General features: G+C 29.5%; 1 protein-coding gene and 1 pseudogene across 1 annotated transcript; one reads left to right on the top strand and one right to left on the bottom strand.

Moving 5' to 3' along the window:
* The first annotated feature begins 4,158 nt into the window (after positions 1–4,158).
* On the top strand, positions 4,159–5,802 carry LOC107422481 (ethylene-responsive transcription factor ERF062). Its single transcript, XM_016031935.4, has one exon. It carries the CDS (start codon positions 4,317–4,319, stop codon positions 5,577–5,579), a length of 1,263 nt encoding a protein of 420 aa, XP_015887421.4. The 5' UTR covers positions 4,159–4,316; the 3' UTR covers positions 5,580–5,802.
* A 6,044-nt stretch (positions 5,803–11,846) lies between these two features.
* On the bottom strand, positions 11,847–13,568 carry LOC107422500 (E3 ubiquitin-protein ligase RSL1-like; annotated as a pseudogene).
* Positions 13,569–13,786: the final 218 nt, after the last annotated feature.

Raw genomic sequence — 13,786 nt, forward strand, 5'->3', positions numbered from 1 at the left:
TTTGTCTACTCTATCCATGATTAAACTAATTAGATGATAATGATAACTGTAACGACATTGATAATCATGGTTTTTGATATAAATAAATATAAAGTGCGCTCTGTCTTTTGCTGTTTATTAAACTATTTTTAAATTTAATCAAATTTTAATTTTCTTGGTAGTGGTGGAAATCATGATGTTACGCCTACAAGATAAGCAAGCACAACTTAGTTTTCATCACAGCTGATCAGGATAAGGTTTTCTAATTTATCTTTCTAAAGGGTTTGCTGGTTGCCTACGTATATTCTATGCTTGGTTGAGCCGAAAAAAGGGAAAAATCCAAACAAAAGTATAAAATGAATTTTTAATACTTGTTTTGGCTACTTCAATAACTTTTGCCGTATGAATGGATAAAATATTATATTTTAACGATTACACTATAGATATATGATATCTAATGTAATTTTTGTTAACCAAGTACAATGTAAATCAAACAATTTATAATATTGAGTAACATTACAATAAAATATGTATTCGGTTATAAATTGTTTGTTGTATTATCATTATATATAAAATTAATTTATATTATAGAAAATTTATCAAAATGGCTGGTTTTTTGCACGCTAAATTGGGGTTTGTATGAAGAATATATATGTATATTGTATATCAAGAGCCAAGAGAGGTTCACGCATATGACACTTGATAATATAAGAGAGATACCCAGTCAAAAGATAGATTCTAATCCTAGCAAGCTCTTACACTTATTGAGCTAAAAAGATGGAAAGAGATAGTAAGGTGATGTGAAACAAAAGAGGGAATAATTTGTGCACTAAGGATTCCAACTTTGATGTTGTTGTTTTCTTTCTCTTTTTTCACTCCTTTTTTTTTTTTCTATTTATTTTTCTTATCTTTTTCCTTTTATGTTTTTTGGGTGATGTTTCTCTGTGTGCTGTTAAAACTTGATTAGAATGGTATAGACAAAGAGATTGGCATATGGAAGAAAGACGAACTTCCAAGAGAAAAAGGGTGATTAAAAAAAGAAAAAAAAGAAAAAACCCAAATAAAATAATAAAGATGTGTGTATGGAAAAGAATAAAGTAAAAAGTAGTTGTTTAGTCAAATTCTAGAGTAGTTGCACCAGAAAATGAACCCTATTTGGTTTAATATATAGTTTTTAATTTGTCAGCTTAATTACGGCATGAATTGTTTAATATTGGTAATGCTTTTGATACTTTGTATAGAGTCTGTAAGAGGGTAGTTGTGAAGGTTTATTTGAAGGCCCTACATCTTAGAAACTGTGGACAACTCTCTCTCTCTCTCTCTCTCTTCCTTAACATTTAGAATATTCAGCAAATTATAAAAATTTCCAAAGAGAGACAAGATCTGTTGTTTGTGCAATGAACACCAGTTGTATTCCCCTTACCATTATTCTATATTTACATAATATGTACTGCACAAAATATTATTATACATATATATATTGTCTAAAACAGTCTCAGCCATTCAAACGAGAAAACTGCTCCTTTATGTTGGCAACATCAAGCCAATGTGGTAACATACACAAATGGAGACAATAGATTAGTTTCTGAGCTGGGCAATCAAAGATAAACAAAACTACTGCTTCAAAGCCTAATCACAGCGTGTGTGTGTGTGTATATATATATATATATATATGTATGTATGTTATTGCTAGGCTTCAGAATTCTTATCTTGCAGGGTGAGGAAACTTGGAAAGTTTGTCACAACTCACAAGAAATAAACAAGTCATAATCAGAATAGAACATTATAGAGAGAGTACCATGCATGATTTGTCATCCACTAATTGATGAAAGCCCAGTTTCCACATGTCTGATACTTCTTCTTTAAACCAAAACAACAAAAAACAAAAAAAGCTGCGGTGACGCATCCATAACGAATTTTTTAATTTTATTCTCTTATGTGTTTCTTAAGAGTTTCAGGTCCAATATCCAGGATGGGAATAAAGACAGACACATGAGTTATAACCTGTCAGACATGTATTTCTAATATCATATAAAAATACACTAACATGCTAAATACTAAATGTATTATTTTAATCGATGATTTAAAATTAAAAACCAAACCTAATTAAGTGACATTACTTTTAGTACACCTCAGTAGGTTTTCAATATATAAAGTAAGAACTATGTTTTTGAAGGATCAACTTATATTGCTGTCATACGCGGGCAAACAGATTATAATATTGGTGTATTACATGTAACTTACCAAATATAAGCAATGAATTATATTTAATTAACCAGACACATATCCATCATAATTTAGACGACGTATTCATGTATTTTAGCAAACCTATATATATATATATATAATAATGATCTAATAAGATAAGAACATGTTGACATATCAAACATAGAGGATATCAACTTAATTAATAATTTAATATTAAAATCTTTAATCGAGCAAATAACAACATTTAGAACTTGTCATGTCACTAATTGCCCAATATAAAGTAAAAATTATATTTTCAGTGTGTCAAAACTATATATAAATTTATAAAAGTTTTCACATTAAAATATCTAGATTTTAAAAAGTTTGGATATCAATAACATCAAGTAACATGTTGTTTGAAATATACATTCTACAACATGTTTTTTGATTTATATATATATATATAAATTTTATTGAAGTATGGATATTCGGATGAGAAAAGGAATAAATATATATACAATCATGCTCAGATGAGAATACTAATTTAAGAACATAGTGAGGATTCAAATGTATTTTTTTAAAGATATACATATGTCTAAAATATACATGTATCCAATTAATAATATACTTAAATTCTCATAATATCTTTAAATTAGCATTTTCATTGGAGCTAAATTATATATAACAAAGAGTAAAGGAAAAAGGCAAAAAAGCAAAATGGAGAAAACATGGGCTCGTGCTAATGTGCTCACTTTAATTGTCTATTAAACAGGTAATAACATAGGCATCGCTTATAGCCAGGACCATGTGCTTTTCTATAAAATAACAAGAATCATAACGCAAAACTGCGCTAATTGGAACAACTTGGCCTTAAAATAATGTCTACTGCCAAAAGTGTGAAATGAAGGGTTAAAAAAGTCTCTCTGTCTTTCTATTTTAGTATATGGTAGTTTACTGTCATGGAATGGGTTGGCCCAAATGGCATCGATCTTTATTGTTAGCTTAAGATTGCTGCAAACTAGCACCACCCCGATGGGGAATTCTAATCATTTTCTGGCTTCGAGTTTGAAGAAATAGGAAAAAGGGTCCAAAGAGATTGTTCTTGTTACCTTTTTCTTTGCCTTGTGCTGATGAGGTGCTTGAGCAGTGTCTCAAAACCTCTCTCAAAAGACGCATGAAGATGCCCTAAGAAAAGCCAAATAAGGTATATCTGGTTTATTATTACCCAAAAAAAAAAAAAAAAAGGTATACCTGGTTTATTTTTCTTTGGCTTTGACTATTTGTTTAATACTAGATCTAGAAAAGACAGCCATGATTTCCTCACTCATATAAGAAATTAATAACATAACATGTATTATAAAAACATTTATATTTGGATTAGGGACCCCTTCAAACACTAATGATTATGTTGATAATATTGATAATATTTAGGACCAATTCAATAATAAAATTCTCATAACCCCCCCTCAATTGGTCCTTATTTGAAAACACTACAATTAGCATAAATGCATGTTAAAGACCTTTGATTAGTATATTGGATTAACAAGTCTAATGTTGATATTCAATATTAAATTATCGGAAAGTGAAAAAGAAAGAGTCAGGCATGTGGGTGTGTTAGATAATCACATGATCAATAATATAAAAAAGACCCAAATATAGTGCCATGAAAATGAAGGTTTTTTCCCCATCATTCAGGTTCCTTTATAGTCACTTTCATGGAAGATGTGGAACTACTTCTATAAGACACGTAAGCCAAAACAGTATGAGCTGTCATGTTTTGATTGGTTCACAACAAAACACCAAAATGGTAAGCACGAATCCATGGTGGGAAAATGGAAGGTGGTAAGCTATATTCTTCTTCCTTTATTTTTTATTTTTTATTTTATTTTTTTAATTCAGACAATTTGGCTTTGCTTTATAGACATCAAAGTAGGTTCCACTAATTTTCTATAAAGGATTAGCAGATACTTGTCTAGTGAGGTTTTCAGGGTAAATACATATTAATTATATTATATCTATATATATAAACAGTTGGCTTTCATTTACATTATTTCTCTCTCTTTCTTGTTTGTTCTCCTTACAGTTTTCAGTTTTCACACACCACCCCCCCTCCCTCCCTTTCCCTCTCCCTCTCCAAAATTCTTATTACCATGGGAGATCAGTTTCCCAAGATGGAAACCTTCATGCCAAAGGATTTTCCATCTTATTTTCCAGGAATAGCAACTGGGTCTAATTTTCTTGGTGATCCAAACATCTGGAATGCTCCGACTCATCATCAAAATCAAGGATCAAAATCACTAGTGTCATCTTCTCCTGATGATCAATCTTCTGTCAACCCCTCTGGAAGTACTCCATGCTCATCAGATGTCCAACAAAATGCCATTCCTGTTAATTTCTTGAAAATGTTTCCTGAGCTTAGCAGAGCTCAAGTTTCTGAATTACCATTAGATTCTCCTCCATCATCATCATCATCAAAATTCCCAAATTTGACTCTGTTTTTGCAAGAACCAACCATCTTAGATCATCTATCATCATCATCACCAAAAAATGAACCTATTCCATCTTCTTCATTCCAAATCCCCCAACAACTTAGTCAAGTACCAGACATGGATTGGCTGCGAGTCCATCAAAATCTATCAAATTTCCCATCGAAAGGCTTCAATGATTACTGGCTAAGCACAACAAAGACACAGCCAATGAAGTACACAGGAAGGAAACTCCATAACCATCATCAAAATAAGGTAAACTCACCATCATTTTCATCATCATCATCATCGTCTTCGTCGTCTCCGGGAAAGCTTTTTCGAGGAGTGAGACAGAGGCACTGGGGAAAATGGGTAGCAGAGATAAGATTACCAAGAAACAGGACAAGGGTTTGGTTAGGCACTTTTGATACTGCAGAGGAAGCCGCCATGGCTTACGATACCGCAGCTTACATTCTGAGAGGTGAATATGCTCATTTGAACTTCCCTGATTTGAAACACCAGCTCAAGTCCAACTCTCTGAATGGAAACACAGCTGCTCTTCTTGAAGCTAAGCTACAAGCAATTTCACAAGGCATTAATTCTTCATCTTCTTCTTCTTCTACTTCTTCTTCTTCTTCTCGTTGTCAAAATTCTAAGAAGCAATATTCTGTGGTTGATCAATCTTCTTCTTCACCACCTACTTCTATAAAGAAGGAGCAGAACTTGAAAATGAACAACAATGGTTTTTTGGCCCAGAATTCAATGAGGAAAGAGTGGCAGTTTGGATTGATGGAAAACAAAGTTGGAGAAAATGACGAGAATATGAATGACAATGGTAAGAAAAGCGAGGATTTAGTAACAGCAGATGTGGAAGCTGTTCAGTTGAGTAGAATGCCATCCTTGGACATGGATATAATTTGGGATGCTCTTTTGGTCTCTGATACATGAATCAAAATAATAGCCATGGGCTATGTCCTTAGCTTTTTTTGGTTACTTTTTGTGTGGAATACAAAATATTTGAAACCATGATTCCACAAACTATGTTTTTTGTTCTTTTTTTTTTCGTTCTTCTTTTGTTTAGATAGCATAAAAGTTTTTATTTTCTTTTCTTTATGCAGGAAGACCAAAAGTTTGTTATTTTTGCCCATCAATGGTCAGATTTCACAACATATATGCCACCTTCTCCTAGTTTATCATGCTTTGTTGTTGTTGTTGTTGTCTTTATTTTTTTTATTTTTAATTATTATTATTATTATTATTATTTTGGTTTTTGTTTTTGAATTTTTGGGTTGGTAGCTAAAAAGTTTAATAATGGTTACAACTATTAAGATTCTGTGGGGAAGGTGTAATTGCAGTAGTAGAGTTTGGACTTTTGGATTGAAATTGATTTTCAAATCAGTTTGTTTGAATTACAAAGTGGGTTGGGGGGGGGGTCTAAAAAGCATCTCAATTTGCAGTTGTTTGCTGCCAAATTTAGAATGTTGAAGGAGGCTTTTGATAATCTCTCTTTTAAGGTCAATTTCACTTAATTAGGTGTTGTTAGGTGGGCCAACGTACGGGAATATATATTCCAAAATACAGCCAAAAAAAAAAAAAATGTGATGCTGAGTTTGGATTTTCGTAGAAAAAGGAGAAAAACAAACAAAAGAAAAAAATAAGAGAAAATCGAAAAACCAGCACTCATTTTGTACTTTTTCTTCTGTTAATATTTAGTCAATTAAATTTAAAATCTTTCAAAATTTTCTTCTCCTTTTTTTCCCCTTTTGGATTGTAATACCAAATATAGTTTTGATACGTGAAAAAATTTGTAAGAAAGATGGCTTGGTATTAAAACAAACGAAAAGGAAAATATTTGCATAAAAAAGAAGAAAAAGAATACCTTGTCTATTGGCCAAAGCTTAGAAGCAATTGGACAAATACCAGAGCAAAGACACAAAAAAGCATGAGTTAATCGGACCACTTAAAAAAAAAATTTAGCAAAAAATTTTGCAAAATTTGTCATAACTCTAAAAATGGCAAAATTTGTGTTAGAGCTAAATTTATTTCTTCCAGTTTAGGAAAAAATTTCTCTCCCAAGACTAAATTTACAATCAAAATGGATCCAACCTGTTAATTGAAAGGATTATTTTTATTTATTTATTTGCATATTTCTCAACTAATCACCAATTATCATGTCTATTAGTTGTTGTATCACTAATTTACTAAATAGTGATGAATAGCATATTACAAAAAAAATAAAAAAAGAAAATTGATTTTTGGGATGTCAATCTAAACGAATAAATGATGAATGCATATATTGCAACACTAATAATAATAATAATAATAATAATAATATATAATATCAGTCTCTTATTATATTAACTGATAATATTATACTAAACACTTAAAATCAACCCTTTACATTTAATTTTAAATAAGGTCAATCCAATTTAACAAACCCAACAAATTCTACATTTATTATTGGAAACTTCAATATAATATTAATTATCAGATTGAACATATTTTAGATTTTTTTATTGAAGGTGGAAAATTCTAATTCAGATTTTTTGGTGGGAAAACAGGGAAACAGTTTATTTGCCATTGAACTATATATTACCAAGGGAACCTGATTCTAGACTAAATCAGTCTGAAGTTTCATCTTATCTAACCAGGATGTATAAATGAGCATCTACGCATTGTTGCCAAGTTTATGCTACATAAAGATGATTTGGTATATTATTTTTAACAATTTTTTTTGTACATTATTGTTTAGTTAGAAATTTTACCTATTAGTCATTTAAACGTTGAATTATTTTTCATAAAGAACAAAAAAATTATCTACCGAACTTAATATTATTTTTAAAAAAGAGATCCGATAGCAATTAGCAAACCCCCCCCCCCCCCCCCCCAAAAAAAAAAAAAAACCAAAATAATAATAATAATAATAATAATAATAATAATAATAACAACTATGGTATGGAAGGTCCAAACCAGAACTGGGTCCCAAAAGCCGAAGAGATATTGGATATACAGTACTGAAGATTTGGTATCTTTGTATCCAATCTTTGCATCAATTTGCCCAAATTCTGAGGCCCAATATGAAATCAAAGCAATTTTTTTTTTTTTTTTTTGTGTAACACTAGGAAAAAGAAAAAGTCATCGACAAAGTATAAAGAAGAATTTCATAGTACTACAAAAACTGTTGGGAGAATCAACTCAAAAGGATCCAATAGTAGACTAGCCAACTTTGATTTCTTTCTATCAAGGAAAAGAACTTTGATTTCTCTGGCCCCCACAAAACCCAAAAAGTTCCTTGTTTGATTTGCTCAATATGCCTTCTTTTTCCCTTGGCTATTATATTTCCAAGATCTTATTTATATTTTATGATATGAGATGGTTGTACTTAAATTCCATCAAATTATTTAAAATTATATCCTAGAAGAGCAGGTTCTCAGCAAAAATAATAATAATAACCTCTTAAAAAAAAAAACATATTTTTCTCCTTGATAATTAGTTAGAAGAAAAAAAAAGCTTTTTAGAGAGACCAAAAAACAAATTAATAACTCATTTAGTTAAAAATAAAAAAGGGATTCTTATCATTTAGACCCTAAGTTTTTACTCTATTTAGAATTTCTTTCCTTTTTTTTTTTTTTTTTTTTAAGCTTTTCTCTAGGCCCCTCCCACCTGGTTAGACTTGAACCCATTGGGCTGGATAGTGATGTTCAAACCAACGGAGCTACCATACTCGTCTAACTTTATTTAGAATTATTTTCATAGGTTTTAAACAATTTATAAATACCCCTTCTCAAATAACTTCATCCAACAGCATTTTCTTTTTCACACATACCATCATAAAACAACTTAAATACCCTTACAATTAAAAGATGTCTTAATAATTATTTATACAGTTAATAACATATATATATATATATATACATATACTTATGTTCATTACTATTTTAGCCAATACCATAATTTAAAAAAATTACTTACTTAATTAAATTACATTATTTGAAATTTTGAACAAATTAAATTTTTTTTCTTATGCTTTATTTTGTACAGATATATTAATTTTGGCAACTAACTCAATATATCAATAAATTGTGTTATTTTACAATGATAAAATAATTTTGTTACTTTAACATATCAAAATTTGCTTAAATATATTGCATAATTATTTGTTATTCCCTATTTTATATACATGTATATATTAAATTTGATTTATCACACAACTATTTTATTTTTCAAAACTATTTTTTTCTATTGATTTATAACACTATGCAATATATGAAATGTGTTAGATTGATTTATAACACTATGCAATATATGAAATGTGTTAGATAAAAAATATGTTAACAATATTTGAAAAAATAAAATTATTCCCTAGTTCAAACTATCAAAACCTATAAAAACAGAGGAAACAGAAATTGTTGGAAACAGTAAATTATATTTTATTTGATAATCCCTTCTCAGTAATTTTTTTCCAAATAATTGGAGTTTATATTGTTTTACAGAAAGGGATTAGGGTCCTTTAGTTTTCTCCCATCCTTGTTTATGCTCGACTTTTAATCTTAGTCATTTATTTCTTAACCCATTTAATCTAATAATTAATATGAATACTACATTATTTAAATGTCATATAACTCTCACATGACCATTATAATTCATTATATTTGACTAAAACTTATTATATATTTAATGAGAGTTTATTGATTTATTAGTAGATATTATTTTAACATAATTATGCATAGACCATTTTTTTTTAAAGAAAAATATTGTTCCTTTTTTCAGTAAAATTACTGTTTTACAAACTCTCAAAGTGGGAGAATCTCTTACAATATTTACAATATCTTCAAACTATAATATAGTTATCTTTTAAAATTCCCTAGCTTCAATGGTTAGATTGGATTGAAATTCAATGGGTTTTGAATTTGTTGTTGTTTGGAGAAACTAGAGAGAAGGACCGATGAACACTTGAGAATGAAAAGAAAAAAGGGTCATTTTGAAAGTCAGAGAAGGAGAATAGAAATAAAATGTTTGTGAAAGAGATACATGAGGTTTGAGAGTGAAACTATGTTTGTTTTAGACTTGGTAAAATCTCACACAATCTGTTAACACGACACAAACTCGTATGAATAATTCAGGTTTAGCTAATATAGGTCGAGTTGATAATAAATCAACCCATTAACACCCATTAGTTAATGGACTATAACAAATAAACCTGAGAATGATCAGTCTTACTCGTTAAGAATGAAATTTGAATAATCATATAATAGGTAACAAATAGACTTAGTTTTATGATTATGGTTGTATTGTTTTGAACAATTTATATTTCTAATTTCCATTTTCTAAAATAAAAAGAAAAACAATGTTTCTAATTTCTCCATTTTTTTATTTTTTATAATATATTATTATTATTATTTGTTTGCTGGACTATTTAGGTAATTTAGATGCAATGTTATATTATTTATTGGAGTTTAAATATATTTTGATAGCTAATGTTATTTTTCCTTTTTTTTTTTTACTAAAAAGTATTTATAAATTATAATATAAAATATACGGGTCAAATAGATGATGTATTAATGGTTAACGTGTTAATAAGTTCTATAATGAATGACTCATTAAATTCATGAATGAATTTGAATATGAATATCTTAACCAGTTAACTTAATAAATTATGTTTAAATGAATAAAATTTAATACAAATACGAAATTACACGATACGTTTCTGTCTCCGTCCGATCCATTATTAGGTCTAGTTTGTCTTCTGCATCTTATGGAAGCATACCCAAATTTCCTTTTCTTGCTTGGTTTTTTTTAATCGATTTCTCAATTTTTATTTTTATTTTCCCTGTGAAAACGTACAGGAAGCCAACACTAATTATCAATTATGTTTTACCCATATTTCACAAACGAAGCTATCCTTCATTTTATAAATAAATATATAGAATAAAATAATTTAAAATTATAATTTGTAAAATAGTTTTTCTGGTTTAATGATATACAAAAATTATGTTTTGTATTTATTATGATTATTATTATTATTATTAATTTTTAAATATTTAGTTAATCTTAGACTTTTTTTTCCCCTTTCTGTGAAATTCGAAAAAAAGAAAAAAGAAAAAAAAAGGGCATTCAATAGGAATAATATCTCAAAATGGTTTTTGTATTTATGGCCATTAGATCAAATGAGTTAGAAGTGAATGGTTAGGATTCAACCATTGAAAATGGTCATATGAAAGTCACGGGACATTACATGATATGACACTAATATTGTCCAGTAGATTAAATGGTTTGAAAATAACTGGACAGGATTAAAAATCAAGAATAAATAGAGACAAAAAAATAAGCAGATAACAAATATATATATATATATATATATGTGTATATATATATATATAGGGCGATTCTATGATCAGGACCGTCCGGATAGAATTGTGTGTAGACCAGAAGTATATGTGGTGTCTGTTTTTCATATATTTTCATCCAACTCTATCCGGACAATCTTAATTGTAGAAGGATTATATATATATATATATATATGTTTATATTTATTTATTTATCTGATGGAAGGTTCAAACGGAATAGGATCCCAAAAGCCCAAAGATACATAGTACAGAAGAATGGGTGTTCTTGTTGATCAATCTGCCCAGATTCTCAGGACCAATATGAAATCCAAACTGATTTTCATGTGCAACAGAAGGACCCAAAAAAATATTTTTTTATTATTTATTTTTTTGATATTGGGCCCCAAAAAAAAAAAAAAAAGAATTTTATGGTACAATAAGCGATTGAGAGAATTTATAAAAAAACCCAATACACTTGCTAACTTTGATATGATATCGTTGTACTTGAATATAATCTTTATACAATATCCCAGACTTAAGATACCTAAATGAATAAAAATAGGATCTCAAAATTTCAGTAGAATTCCTAATCGCATCACATAGAAATTTTAAGTTTTTTTAGCAATCCTGGCTCATAGATTATTACAAAGTTCTATTTCACCATTTGATTTTTCTAGTTTGGTAATTATGTGAATTCCTTTTTTAACCCTTTTATTTATTTTAAGTGAACTGATTAACTCTAAGTACTATATAACTTCCATGCAATGACTAATGTTATTGCACATATGTAGTAGACAAGTCATTGAAGTCAATATAAAAGCTGAATATATTTAGCACTATATGTTTTAAGAGAATAAAATAGGAAAATTACTCAAAAGAGATTGGAGGGTTCATAAACGCCTTAAAATTTTACTTTGAAGTATAAATTTCTTAAACATCAAAAAGTATATGGTTCTATAGTGTAACATGCAACGATATAGAATCACAAAGATTGAAGCATATATAATATACTATAATTACTAATCGGATTTCCTCATACAATCTTAAGTCCTACTTATACATGCAATTATAAGAAGCCATTTTGCCTCATTTTTGGTACACACACATCTTCATACAAACACTTCTTTCCCTCTTAAAAATTAACAACAACAATTAGGTCTATATATATATGTACGCTGGTTTAATAATCATATAACATCCATAATATACTCATTATAAGAAGCCTAGAACAAATTTGTTAATTTCTCTTGCAACTACCATGAGTTTGATTCCATTCTAATCCACATCCATAGCAAAAATGGAAATTGCACCTGCACATATTAAATCACAAGTACATTGTTTAAACTATTAATTTACTCCAAAACCATTGTTTCTCTCCATGTTAACAACAAATTTATATTTAAAAAAAAAAAATCAAAGTAAAAAAAAGAGATTTTTGGATTAATATAAAAAAGGTTGATCTGATGTGTCCTTAATGTAATATTCAGAGCAAAGCATATTATTCTTAAAAAAAACAAATATAAAGAGTGTTCTATTAAGTGGACTCAGTTTCTAATCACAATCATCTTTTTAAAATGAATTTAAAGGATTAATTTAATAGATTTTTAATATAATATTATCTGATAGATTAGATAAGAAATTAAGTATATATATTCACGTGGCCACACCCATGTAAAAGTACCATGAATATACATATACTCTTAGTCCCTGCTATATTAGCCATACAAATCCAAGCTATAATGAACATAATTAGATGTAGTTCATAAAATATATTATTATGAATTTCATGAGATTGGACGCTGACATTCATCACCGTAATGTTATCATAGCACAATGAGATCATATTTAATTAAAGCAAAACAAAATAAATTAAAATCACTGACCTGCAAGTAATATGCAAAGAACCTTCAGTCTTTTCCACATAATATTTACAGCGGGGGCACCTCTTCCATTTCTTCTTTTCAGCAAGCTCTTTAACCATAAGATCTTCTCTCCCTCCCTCATCTTCATTCATCATCTGAAACTCCTCACAATCAACCCTGAATGCCATGGAACATAGCACCTTGCGCAGAACAATCTATGGCATATCGGACACTCACCCTGCCTTATAACTTCTCCTTCTTCCCCATCTTCGATCAAAGTCGCCGAACAATCCTTGAACGGGCAGTAAAACTTGTTGGAACCGAGTATGGCAGATTCAACAAGAGCCTCGTTCCATTTCTCGACAACTTTTTTCGGAAGAAAGGAAGAGCAAGCTTCGAGCTTGAGGACATGGTCGACGCACTCGATACCGGGACAAGAAACCTTGTTGTTGTTGATGAAGTTGTTCTTTTGAACTTTGATGGTGATGTGTTTGATGATACAGTCGGAGCAGAAAGAGTAAACACAGTTGTTGTTATTGAACATCTCCTCAGTTGGCTTCTTTTCTGTACAGATCTCGCAGAAGCGTTGCGATGATGGTGATGATGATGATCCCGTTCCTGTTTTTTGTTTTTTGAAATAATTGAGGATGGTTAGACCAGAGACAAGTTGTCGCTTTGCCATGTTAGAATTTTTCTTTTTCTTTTGATTAATGGTGGTTTTGCTTCCACCACTAGGTTTTGTAACTATTATCTATCTATAAATATATATATATATATATATTCTCAAAAGGAAAGTGCTTCGTTAAGAAGATGTCTCTCCTGATTGGAAATCGCGTACGTCAGCTTATGACTCTCCAAGTAATAGAGTGATATGAGCTAAAATGAAATCTTTTTTTTTTTTTTTTTTCAATTTTTTGGATCAGGCTGTTACGGTGGATAGAGTGAAGCGTCATATCTGTTATTGTGG

This window comes from Ziziphus jujuba, chromosome 3, assembly GCF_031755915.1.
Source record: "Ziziphus jujuba cultivar Dongzao chromosome 3, ASM3175591v1".
Lineage (NCBI taxonomy): Eukaryota > Viridiplantae > Streptophyta > Magnoliopsida > Rosales > Rhamnaceae > Ziziphus > Ziziphus jujuba.